At 41.4% G+C, this 13,054-nt stretch overlaps 1 protein-coding gene across 5 annotated transcripts in view; it reads right to left on the bottom strand.

Annotated features, from left to right (window-relative positions):
* Positions 1–1,130: 1,130 nt before the first annotated feature.
* plagl2 (pleiomorphic adenoma gene-like 2) overlaps positions 1,131–13,054 on the bottom strand; it is a 49,695-nt gene continuing 37,771 nt past the window's right edge. Inside the window, exons 2-4 of one of the 5 annotated variants that reach the window (XM_042213808.1) lie at positions 8,064–8,203; positions 7,490–8,016; positions 1,131–6,008 (exon numbers count right to left, since the gene is read on the bottom strand). In XM_042213808.1, coding sequence (XP_042069742.1) covers positions 4,520–6,008; positions 7,490–8,016; positions 8,064–8,075 — 2,028 coding nt within the window. In that variant the 5' untranslated portion in view covers positions 8,076–8,203 and the 3' untranslated portion in view covers positions 1,131–4,519. Of the gene's footprint in view, positions 6,009–7,312; positions 7,462–7,489; positions 8,017–8,063; positions 8,204–13,054 lie in introns of those variants that run through there. The other 4 variants (XM_014341427.2, XM_014341428.2, XM_005946524.2 and 1 more) reach the window with 4 other exon arrangements.

Raw genomic sequence — 13,054 nt, 5'->3', positions numbered from 1 at the left:
GGTTAACCTGTGTAAATGGAAACTACAGAGTAGAGGTTTCTGGCACAATTTTACCTACTTACCAAGGTGCACAGAGAAGAGCAAAAGTCTAAAGAGGTTGAAGCAATAATGTAAGCAACTTTAACGCCTGACCAATGTGTTTCCACCCAAAGGCAGTAAAGTTGCTGGACCTTGAACCTGTGTAAATAACAGGGTCCATCAGCTGCTCATTGTCAGGCTTTTATATCCTACAGTATTAAACGAAAAGCACTTGTAGCATTCTTCAACAAGCAATTGTGCAAAAACATAGTTTCTTCTCCCGAGGTTTTGGTAAAACAAAAAAAAACAAAAACATAAAAATGAGGTGATGTGTTGTGTTGTTTTTTTTTTCGAGGTCCTGTTTTATACAAACAGAAAATAATATATCAAATGACAAAAAACAAAACAAATATATGAGCATAAGCGATACCTCGAGTCCTGCAGTCAAACACGTGTCCGCCCTCTTGCTTTGAATGTCAAAGCACAGAGGTTCGGTGACTGCCTTCCTCCAGATACATCACTATATTTTCAGACCCTTTTCCTTTGACTCTACGAAGCAGCTGAAAGAGGAGGAGGAAAGGAAGGAGTACAGAGGGAGTGGTACTGGGGCCGATGAACACTTTGTCGGTTTGTTTCGTGCACGTTTTCAGCTGGCTGTCCATCTTGCAGATAGAAAAAAAATGAAATGTTCTAGTGGTCTACAGTTGTCATCCATCTGCAACCGTAGCTAAAAGCAGCAATATGTGTTTGACTTTCCATTTTTTATGTGCTGTTTTATCCTTTTTTTTTTTTCTGTGTGTTTGGGTTCCCATGTAGCACAGTGACTGCTAAAAAAGCAGAGTTACCAGGTGCTCTTTCGCTGAAATGAGATTCACCAATAAAATGAACTAGCAAAGATATGAATATGCATATTTGTCAGTGTTGGTCTGGCCACAGAAAGACCATTTAACCTTATGAGGTTGTTACCGGTGACGACACTAACCCTAACCCTAACCCTATGCTAAAGGAAATCTAACATTTAAAAGAAAATGTTCTGCCAAGTCTTGCAAATCAAGAGGAGAAAGAAATAATCATGCTAACTGAAACACATCAAAGACTATTTACATTTTTTGAAAAAAAAAAAAAAAAGATTCACCAAAATATAGTGTTAGGGTTCAGTATTAAGGTTGGGCATCGTCACCGATGAGAAGATTAAGAATAATCCCAATTGATCTAAACCTGTATTTCCTATTGATGTGGTCGTTATTGCTGTATGGGTCATGTTAGCAACGAACTTCTGCCTCTTGCTACAATGGAAAGTACAAAATATAACTTTGCATCATTAAATTAGACATTTTTTAAAATTGTTTTTCTGATTGTGTAATGTGGTTTTCGGTCTTTGTAAAAGTTTAGCTAGCAACAGGCCACTCTGACTGACTCCCAGTTTATGGTTGTTGTTCAAATGTCAATAACACTAGTGTTCCTGTGGCTGTGTGATGTATGAGGTAAGTACGGATGATAGATGTGCTTAATTACTGCACATGTGTAAGTCACCCCTCCTAGGACTAAATAATAAATACTGATGACTCAGTGCTATCAGAAAATGCAACTTTTAATTCTGTTGATTCTAACTGACATACATCAAAAGCCACTAACTTTTTTTAAAAGTATTTTTCTTTGTCTCTGGTTAGGGTTAGTGTTAGGGGTTAGGTTTGGGGTCAACTTAGACCTCAGAGGGATTTTTTTTTAGGCTACAAGTGTGCAAAAACTTTTTCCCAAATTCTCACCATTTCTAGAATCTTTACAAAAGAGGGACAGAGTGCAGAGTTAGCATGACCCATCAAGGCACAATAATTACATTAAAGGGAATGACTACAGGTTAAATTAAATGGAAAGATAATGAGCACCTATATGACTTTAAGGTTTAGGTGACCTTTGGGTTTTGGGTTTTTAAGGACTAGTAATGAATGGTTAGAACTTCAAGACATTCAAGATAACTGATCTTGGACTGAAGATTTTATCACAGCAGAGCAGTTTTGCTAGGGGTGTAACAATTCTTTGAGACCACAAATTAGTTCAAACGTCAGTTTTTTGGCCTCAGTTCCTTTTTTCAGGGGATGAAAAACAAAAAGAAAACATTTTTTAACACAGGCCTATTAACTTTATCATGATTGGATCATGAACAAAGATTTCATTCTATTATTCTAAACAACCTTTAAAACATTACAGCTTTTGTTACTGTAACTATGCATTGCTTTAACTAGGCATTAACAGCTCCTCATGGGTATCACAGCATGGGAAGACTGAGCCAAGATGCAATACTGATATTTGTATTGCAATTTTGGTCTTGGTCACAGAGTTGTTACACCCCATTATAAATGTATGTATACAGTGAGATACACACTCACCGGCTAGTTTCTCAGATACATCTGCTTGTTAACATAAATATCTAATCAGCCAATCAGAAACTTGTGCATTCAGGCACATAGGCATGGTCAAAACAGTCTATCAAACCAAGCATCAGAATGGGGAAGAAAGGTGAATTCTTCCACTTGTTACAATCAAGGTATGCAGAAGAGCATCTCTTAACAAGTCCATCTTCCAAAGGCTGCTTTCACCAGGATAATGTGTCATGTCACAAAGCACCTTTGGGATGTTTTGGAATGGGAGGTTCGTGGATGTGCAGCCAACCAATCTGCAGCAAGTTTACAACAATGTCATGCCAAAAATCTCTGAGAAATGTTTCCAGTACCTGGTGGCGTCTGTGCAGCGAATTAAGGCAGTTCTGAAGACAAAGGGGGGTCCAACCCAATGCCAGCAAGGTGTATGTAATTTGAGTTGCCGGTGAGTATATATTCTACTATATACACGTAGCTTCATAGGTCTTCAATATCAGCATCCCTAAATTGTTCAAATCCTAGGTTGTTACTAAATTACTAACAGCGTTCTATATATATTTCCCATCCATAGTTTTGATTCCTCTAAACTAACTCAAGTACATGTAAAGGTAAAGACTGGATATGACAGAGAAAGCTTAAGGGAAAAGGCTAATACTTCATCCATTTGTTTGATCAAAACTGTAAGATACACACACATGTAAACTTGCCAGACATCAAAAACATCATCATTTAGTTGTAATACGTCTACCAAAAATACACCTTACTGAGATAAAAGCCATTATAATATTTTTTTGAGATATTTCGTACACTGCAATAACATTCTTCAACACATTTTTCCTCATCTGTCACTGTAACTCTTTTGCTCTTTTTTTTGTCATTCACATATGTCAGGGTTCATCATTACCAAGATGATGCATCTTTTTAAAAGACCGCCTAAAGATGTGGTTGCAGTATATTCAGAAAATAGAGATATTTTTCAGAGATATGCGGCACAGCTAGGAAAAGCTGCAAACAACTATATCACTATCAGGGAAACTTGTAAAGGAAGATAAGTGAAAGACGGCCCTCCTCTAGTCTAGCGAGGAGCTCTCTGTCTCAGTGAAAACCTCTAGTCACAAGGAGGGAGGAGACAAAAGGTGAAGTGCCTTCTGCTAAGAAAAAAAAAGTGCTTCTCTTGAGAAACACATAAAAAAATGAAGCCAACATGTGTCACACATTTCTTTCTCTTTCTTAGCTTTTCTTTAAAAATGTGTGTTTGGCAGCCAACAGATCTCTTATCTATGATTAGAGTCTGTTTTTAACTGAGCTGACTCTAGGAGCACATCAGTTTGTTTGTTTTTTTTGTTTTGTTATGGATTTTTTGTGGGGGTTTTCTATTTAGTTTTTTTGTTGTTTTTTATGTTGGAAGAGCACTTTTTTTCTTTTTTATTATAGAGGCCAGGTCACTTTTATGGTTCTGTGTAAGCCATCTCTGAACAGAACATAAAGTTTATGCGTTTTCCTTTCAGGGGTCTCTCTTCTCTCCATATCAGTCCTGACAGTTGAAGCTATAATATATATAAGCACGGGTGTTTCAAAAACTCAAGATGAGACGCATTCTACCATGTTCTTACATTTGGTAAAGAAAAATAAGTAAAACAAAATATCCACTTCAAACTATATTTTTTCTGGGTCACAACAAAACAGATAATCTAAAAGTTATCTTTGATTTTTTTTTTTATAGTATTACTTTAGAAAGTATGCAGTACCATGCCTTTTGGCCCACTGATTCTGCCTTCTATAACACTAAAAAGGGGGGATAAAAATAAATGAAAATGGAAAAAATGAAGAAAAAACCCCCCAAAAAACAAGGGTTAATACATGGTATAACTATAGGATAAGGGAAAAAAAGCCCAAAATAAAAGCTGCTTCAACTTTTTTTCTCACCTTTTCCTTTTTGCTTAAAGGGGTTTAAATTCCTTTTAAGGCTCAATCAAAAGCTTTTGTGCGCACTTTCATTTAAGGCTTCTAAATGTTCTTTCATTTTAATTTTCCAACTTTCTGATTAGCCCGAAACATCTGTGCTGAGCTGAGGCTGGTGCGAAGGCCGTTCCTGCTGGGCAAGACGCAAGGTGCCGGCACTCTCACTGGAAGGCCTGGTGGAAGCGAGGCAATGTGGTGGTGCTAAGGCTGGAGCTGAACACTGGTGGGAGGGGGTGCAGAGATCCAAGACCCAGACTCCCGCTGGAGCTCTGCTGCTCCTGAGGTTGCGGTTGCAAAGAGGTAAGAGGTGCTGTGGCGACAGCAGCGGCTGCTGCCGCTGCAACTGCTGCAGCATGGGGCTCAGCAGTGTGCAGAGACGATGAAGAGGAAGAAGAGGAAGTTGAGGAGGTCGCAGATGAGGTGTAACCCATGACTAGCCCTCCAGTGCTCATGGGGGCACTGTAGGGAGGCAGGTTGATGGGCAGGAAACCCAGCAGGTGGGAGAAGTCCATGTTAGCAGCACACAGAGACTCAGCGATCACTGCAGGGCTCTTAGACAGAAGGGGATCCCCGCAGAGTTCATCCGCCAGGCCCGTGGCGGGCTCCAGTCCATCCTTGGGGGGTGAAGCAGCAGCGTGGGACTCTGCAGAGGGAACTGGGCCTGGCAAGCCACTCTGCAGATCCATGAGGAAGCTCTCCATCTCCACTTTCAAGGGCTTGTCCAGCAGGTATGAGGTAGATCCCAGCTGGTACTTGGGCGCTGGCTGGGGCTGGTGCTGCTGCTGGGGAGCCGGAGGTTGATGGTGGGGGGGCAGTGGAGGGGAATGGTGGTGATGGTGATGGTGGTGGTGATGGTGATGATGATGGGAGTGTGGGTGAAGAGATGCAGGAGATTCCATATGACAACCCATGCCCATAGCGGCAGACAAGGAGCTTGGCATCAGAGATGGGTGTGGGTGACCCACCCCAGAATTTGACATGGCCTGGAGATGGTGGGGGTTGTACATGCCCATTGGAAAAGGTGCCCCACTAGGGAACGGTTTACCCATCATGGGGTCTTTGTTGGGCCCCATGCCGCACATCATGGGGCTGAGCTCCTCCTTCACTGAACAGGGCGGAGAGCCCGTAGCTAAGAGACCTAGCATATCAGGAGGCTCTGTCTTAATCTTCAGCAGCTCCTGCGAGTGGCTCTTCTTCACATGGCGCGTCAGATGGTCCTTCCTGCCAAAACGCTGGGCACAGTACTGGCATAGGAAGTCCTTTCGGCCTGTGTGGACCACCATATGTCTTCTCACATCCTTCCGTGTGTAGAAACGCCGGTCACAGTGGTCACATGGGTGTTTTTTCTCCTTAGTACCGGCTGAGGACTTCCCAGAGTGGCTCTTAAGGTGCTCCAGGAGAACAGGTGTGCTCTCGTAACTCTGCATGCACACTTTACAGGTGAGATCCCCCGCCGTGGCGGAGTGCATGGCCACATGGCGCTTGTATCCCAGCTTGGTGTTGTAGTGCTTCCCACATTCCTCACACTTGAAGGCCTCTTTGTTGGGGTCATGGGTCTGCAGGTGGTTCTTCAGGTGGTCTTTGCGGTGGAACATTTTCTCACAGAATGAGCACTGGTGGGTCTTCTGCGGAGAGTGTGTGGCCATATGCCTGTGAAAAGTAGAGATTGTGAATGGAAGGGGAAATTACACGTCTGACTGTCATGTTTGTTAGTGAAGCATGCATTCTTTCAGTCAAATCCTTTGTAACTACAAATACATACACGAGTCACAGTGGCTTCCAGGCAGGACCAGAATGGGTTTTGGAACCAGTTGCTCTGATACACCAGACACACTGACATGTTGGTGAATTTAGTCACTTAAAAATGAATTTCTGGCCACGTGAGGCTGGAAACAAGTTCACCACCTTATAAAGCTCACATAGATATATAAAGATGCTGAGGCTGGGCTTGTGAAATGTGCAAATGTGCCAAAACTAAGCAACAGGTACAACAGGTTTGCGGTATTTTATATATATGGAGATCATGTCAATCTTTCTGTCATGGTCCTGGGTCAAGCGACCCAGTGTTTGAGTTTATGTATCTTTTGTACTTCTGTTGTGCCTTAGCTTAGTGCACCTAGTTAATTTCTAGATTGCTGTTTAGTCTTGTTCCTTAGTTGTTTATGTCATCTTCCCCTGTACTAAGTCTCCCTGGTTCATGTGTCACGTCTGCGTGGTTATGTTTAGTTCATGTCATGTCTAATCTCCATGTTTCCTGTTTTACTTTGAAAGTCTGTATTCAATGTCAGTGTATTCAGTTTCACCTCTCCTGTCCTGTCGTTATGGTTCATGTGTGTCAGCTGTGCTCCCATGTGTGGCCACTTCCCCTGATCATCCCTCATGTGTATTTAGTCTCTGTGTTTCATGTAGTATGCGTCGCGTCGTCTGTGTTCCCACCCCCTGTGTTCCGTATCTCCAGCCATAGCCTTTCCATAGTTTGTCCACTTTAGGTTTCTGTTGAGCTACTACTCTTATGCTGCCCTCACTCTGGTTTGTTCCTTTCATCAGCCATAATAAAAGGCTCGCTTTTGTTTAATCCACTCCTGTATCTTCGCTTGTGTTCGCACCTGGGTCCACCACACACATGTCCGCACGGTCTGCCTCCGCAGATCTTGACACTTTCAAGGTGACATTATGATTTTTTTGACTGTCCTGCTACGAAATTAGGCTAGTGCAAGCTCATTTTGGGTTTGGAATGTTATATCTTCTGAAAACCACCCTAACCTTTAGTCAGAACTCTGATCACCAGATAAGTGGAAAGTGTCTGTATCTGTCTAAGAGCAAGGGGCATGTCCAGATCTACATACCTATGTACCAAACTTGGTACATTTACTCAAATACCTAAATGAAACAGACATGTTTACAAATGCTTTATATACTTATTTATATAGATATATATATTTAATGGTTTATACCTTGTGTTGTGGGGGGGAGGGAGTTGTGTGTGTGTTTCTTGTTTCTTGTCTTGTTTTTATGGACATGAAGTCTGCCAATAAAGATTGAATTGAATTGAATTGAATTGAATTGAATTGAATGTGTTGCACTGTATTCAAAAGGATGTGAACTGAACTATGTAAATCAAGGCTCTGTACCTGAAGAGTTTGTATTTGGAGCTGAAGGCCTTGGGACAGTGTGGATGTGAGCAGTGGAAGGGTTTCTCTCCTGTGTGACTCAAGGCGTGGAGCCGGAGCTTCTCTGGTGAGGTGAACAGAGCCCCACACACCAAACACTCGTTCCCACTTGCTCTCCCCACCTCTTCTCCTCCTTCCTCCCTCTTTCTCTCTTTCTCCCTGTCTCGCTCTCGCTCTCTTTCTGTCAGGGGCAGTGGGGCGGCGCTCCCAAACAGCTTGGCAGCAGTCCGTCGTCCCTCTTCCTCCGGCGTCAGTGCGGTAATACGGTGTGAGGCATCGGCGGCAGCAGCTGCCATGGCAGCCCTAGAGTGCCGCTGCCATGAAAATTCACTTGTAGCTCCCCTGCCTCCCAGGCTCAACTTGGGAAGTTGCAGGTCAGGGGTTGTTGAAAAAGAAGACAACACAGATCTGATCACAGAAAGAGCCAATGAGCCACAGGAAACATCGAGGTAAACCAAAATCTGGGGTGAGACAGAACATACAAGCTTTGAAACCAGCTGCCTCGAAGCTTGTGGAAACACTGCACACACTTCTTATAAACCCTCATTTTACCTGTTAGTGAAAATCTTTCTTGCCTCTTCTTTAGATGCTTCTCTCCTTCACTCTGGTGCTCACCCAGTCCCAACAGCTATGGTTGGTGGTGAGTGGGAAATACTGCTTTGCATCTTTACTGTGCTGTGGAAGAGAAAGCAGAAAAATAAATAAATAAATTAATTAGACAGTCAATGCAGTATCATAGTCACATAACAAACCAAACACCACCCAATCAAGCTGAACTTGAAACATTACTCAGCTCACTAGTCAACAGCTTTGACTTGAGTCATAATGTAATTTGCAAACTCCACTTTGAAAGCAAGCTTCCTCTGAGCTCACTAGGGGGAGCTGAATGATAAGACTGATCAGCAGAAAAGCTGTTTTGTAAATGATGATTCCTGTTACAGCCACAGGACCTTTGTTTGTGCACCCATTAGGGAAGGCCAAATGCAATTACATAGCTTCATTCCTCATCATGTGTGTCTGCAGATGACAGATCAGGGCACAAAGCCAGCTTTGTGCGTGCACTTGTACATGTGTGTACTTAAAGCTCTCGTAAGCTTTTGGAAAGCACACAACACTGAAGCAGCACTGGGGTAAAGAAAGAGAGCACTGGTATGGGTGGTAAAGCGTCTGGGGGTGGCTTGTGTTTACAGCAACTGAAAACCTGCACTACCTGTCACCCTGATAATGACAATGATGATGAATGACCATGAACTATGAAGTCAATCCTAATGAAAACCAGCACCAAAATCCTGGTGTCCATGAACTTGTGTTTCCGAGAAACCGTATGAACTTTTTCTTACTCACGCTCATCTTTGCATTCCCTTGTTTACCCTCAACGGCCTCTGTGATCAACCTGTGCAAGCTAGCATACCAGCCAAGTCCAAGGTTGAGCATTCCCAATACTGATCTCAATGCCAGGCATGCTCTGTGCTTCAGTCATGTGAACAGAGAGTGTATCTGAGTGTGGTAAACAAATGCATATTGCAAAGATGCACAGAGGTCTGTACATGCATGCAGAACTCCAAATGTACCGGTATCTGCATTGATGAGCTAATGAAGCTAATATGCTGGAATTTGCTTTGAGCATGTTAACATTTGCTTTTATGAGAATTTGACATGCACCGATATGCGCTAAACACATGACACAAATTTATTTTGGCACAAATACTTTTGATGTTAACTGAACTGTTAAAAAAACATGTTCTTTCCACCTTAAACTGGACAAAACTATTGCAACAAATCAAATCTTTCAAAGTTTTTCTTTGGCTCCTTTATCATTCATTTATAGTCAATTCCTTACCTGACTGTTCATAGAACAGACAACTTATCAGCGGATCATTTTTATAAAGCGACAAAACCATGAATCACTCAAGCACAGAAATAGCACCTAACCCAACCCGTAATGAACCAGTGCTATATCATCACAGAACAGACAACTGAGCATTTAACCAATTTGAAATTGTTTAGGCACTTTTTTACTAGACAATAGACAAAAAGTAGAAAAACATACAATGGAACACTATTGGTCATGGTTTAGCCTCCCCAGAGCCCAGACCTCAGCACAACTGAAGCAGTGTGGGAAGATCTTCATAATGGAACAAATGAAAATTCCTGAAGACTACTTACAAGAAAGCTTCGTTAAAATAGCACAGACTGTGTTGAAGAATAAAGGTGATCATATTGACTTTCAAACTTGTTAGAATTGTACAAACACAGTACTGAACTGTGTGCGTGTGTCTGTAGTCATGTATGTGTGCTGTGTCTGTAATTTCTTATCTATAACACACCTTTAACACGTCTGTGTGCTCCCGTATGTTCTAGTGTGTACATGTGCATTGATGTGCCCTCATAATACATGTGTTTACAGCAGTGGTTAAGAGGAGCTGACAGCTACAGCGTTATGTGGTGCTCATCACCCAGCAGGGGGTAAAACCCATCCCATTGACCACCCCCAGGGAGCCAGGTTCTATTGTACAGCCTACACACACACACACACACCCGCACACACCGCACATTCCTGGCCTGAACCATGCCGTGTTGCCCTACCGTACCTCTCTACTCTGTACACAGCACCATGCACAAACACACAAACAAAAGCATGCACAAAGATGGTGTACGATCCACCAAGATTCCTGGCTGCACACAAAAGTCAAGAAATGTGGGGAGGGTGCAGCTTGAGGGTGGTTATGAAGATTTGGACTTTCCAATATTCCCAAGTTTTTGGGGGAAATTGAATAGTATATTGGATAGTACAGTAAGGAGGGGAGAAACCCCACACACCAGGTCTCACATACATCAGAATTTATGAGTGATGCTAGAGGCTTTTCCTTTAGCCTGTGTTGATAATTGGCATGTCACCAGTACAAATACTTAACACAACAAACTTGGCAAAGCATCTTAAAGACTGACACCCCGACCTTTAGAAAATGTTTTTTGGGGCTCAGTGAAGTTCCTGTTTCAACAACATTGAATTATTAAACAGTCATCATGAATGTTAACACACATTGACATAGCAATTAACCACTTACTGGCAGTCCTGTTCTATTAAATTCTTTTTTTAGTTCATTTATTAAACACTGCAAACGTACTCCCATGCAGTCCTCTAAAATTCAAACTGCACGAAGTGGATGACATATGTGTTTGCTGAATGCTGAATGGTTGAATAGTAATAAGTGGCCCGAATAGGGAACGGAGCGACAGCAGAGTTCACCGACACGGGGACAAAAAAAAACTTAAAAAAAAAAAAAACAGCATGAAAAGCACACTTCAACTTTCACTTCAGCTCTTTGGATGTTATAACTGTACTCTTCTCTGAGCCTGGATGATGGACCAACAACAGCACAAGCAAGAGTGACAAGAGTGGTTGTACCACATACTTTGTGCAATGCCTCCATTTGACATCAGAGCTCAGTGCAGGCAGACAGGCCAGTGGACTGCAAACATGCTCTCCCTGCTGAACCTTCACACACTCTCCTACATCCATTAAGTCAACACCGGTCTAATACGCTTTCATTTGCATGGTTCACATTATGTTAATTACACTGTATTGTGCAAAAAGTTGGAGCTACGACTAAATTCTTTATATTTTGCTAGAAAAATAAGTGAAGCTATTAATTGAAAGAGGCAGAGAAAAACACGTTAATACAGTTTATAATGTTAATGTTAGCTTGAAAGTAATATTTATTATGACCACCTTCATTCTTTAACATAGCCTGAACTCTCTTAGCCAAGCCAAGTCTTCAGGAACAGTTTTCCAGACGTCTTGAAGACCACTCAAAGCTCTTCTTTGGGTGTTGCCTGCCTTTTGCTCTGATGCTCCCACAGTTCAGGTCTGGGCTCTGTGGAGGCCAGTCCATGAGTGATGGCATTGTGTGTTTTTCCTGCTGTTTGTTTTTCACACTGCCAATGCTATTATTGAACTGGGAGTGCAGTTTGTATCATTGCCATGCTGGAAAATTAAACTGTTGACAATCAGACTCTTTCCAGATAGTTTTGCATTGGGGATTAAAATCTGATGGCTCTTTTCTACATTTTGACGAAATTCCCAACACCAGAGGCTGAACTGTCCCAAACCATGATAGAGCTTGCACTAGTTTTTAAATATATCGATATGTTTTTATAAGAGATATGAGATGTGACAATATTGTTTATATCGATATAGTCTATGTTACGTTATAATTCAATTCACCGTAATATTACCGTATTGTGTGTGTGTGTGTGTGTGTGTGTGTGTGTGTATAGGGACCACAAGTGGGATCTGTTAAGAGACAGGTTGCAAAGTGGATTTCAAACAAGGCTGTCAGTCATGCAGTAGAACCTGGGAACACAGCAGCTGCAAAATCTCTCCTTGTTATTATGCTCAGCGTCTTTTAGTTTACATTTTGAATGCACAATTGTGAGCTTTTTGTTATGCACAAAAACAACATTGTTTTATTTTATTCATGGAGCATTATTATTTAATAAATGTTGATAATTTATTTCTGAGTAATTTTTTCATGTACATCTATGCTGTATGTTAATAAAAGTGCCTGTGTGACATCTGGGACACAGCTTTGACTAAGAGCACTTTTTTTGTTCTTACTTTATGGCTTTAAAAAAAATATCGCGATATACATTGTATATTGCCATCCAGCTAAAGAAAATCGAGATATGAATTTTGGGCCATATCGCCCAGCCCTAGCTTGCACCATGTTTTTGGCTGTAGACACTCACTGTTAGGCCTCATTTCTAACCTCTACCATACATAAAAAAGCGATTTCAATCAGAAATTTAGACATTTGTATTTATCACTCCATAAGACCTGTTGTTAGGTACTTTTTAAGGAATAATAGTTTAGCATATGGATTAAACCAAAAAAAAAAAAACCTTCTTCTGAAGATCTTGATGTACAAAGACTGGACTGAAAAGTATTTAAAAAGCAGCCAATGTCCAAAGAACAACTATTAAAGCCTGGAGAGCACTCAAAAACAACATTACAGCAGGTGAAAGAAAAAAAGATGGTGGCTCAAGACATTTGGCCAATATCAAGTTTTTAAAAAATTACAGGGTAAATTAAAAATGAACTTTTCAGAACTGAGCAAGTGTTAACCAATCAAAAAATATATTAAAAAATTTAGTTCTACGAGTCTCTTGGATACATTGGATTTTGGCAATTTACAGTGGAAAATGTGTGAAAGGTCTGACTAAAATTTGATGTATTTTCCATTTTCAAAGAATGCTTGTGGTGGCACTGGAATTGAGCGAAAGGGGTGTGTTCACAGTCGATAGCAGATACGCCCCAAGAGAAGGCATAGGTACTCAAAGTGGGGGGTGGCTGTATCTGTAGATGGGTGTCAAAAAAAGTTTCAGCACTAGAAAGGTGAAAATCTGTCCATCAAGTGTTTACTGGTAAAGGGTATAGTCATGATAGAGGAAGCACATTCTCCTCAACACAGTGCTTTTTGTTACTTTTCTCAGAAAAAAAGGTTGAAAATAAAAGAAAAGTAA

This window comes from Haplochromis burtoni, unplaced genomic scaffold (assembly GCF_018398535.1).
Source record: "Haplochromis burtoni strain Fernald_Lab_line unplaced genomic scaffold, NCSU_Asbu1 Contig_482, whole genome shotgun sequence".
Classification (NCBI taxonomy): domain Eukaryota; kingdom Metazoa; phylum Chordata; class Actinopteri; order Cichliformes; family Cichlidae; genus Haplochromis; species Haplochromis burtoni.
This window is presented reverse-complemented; position numbering and strand designations above follow the sequence as displayed.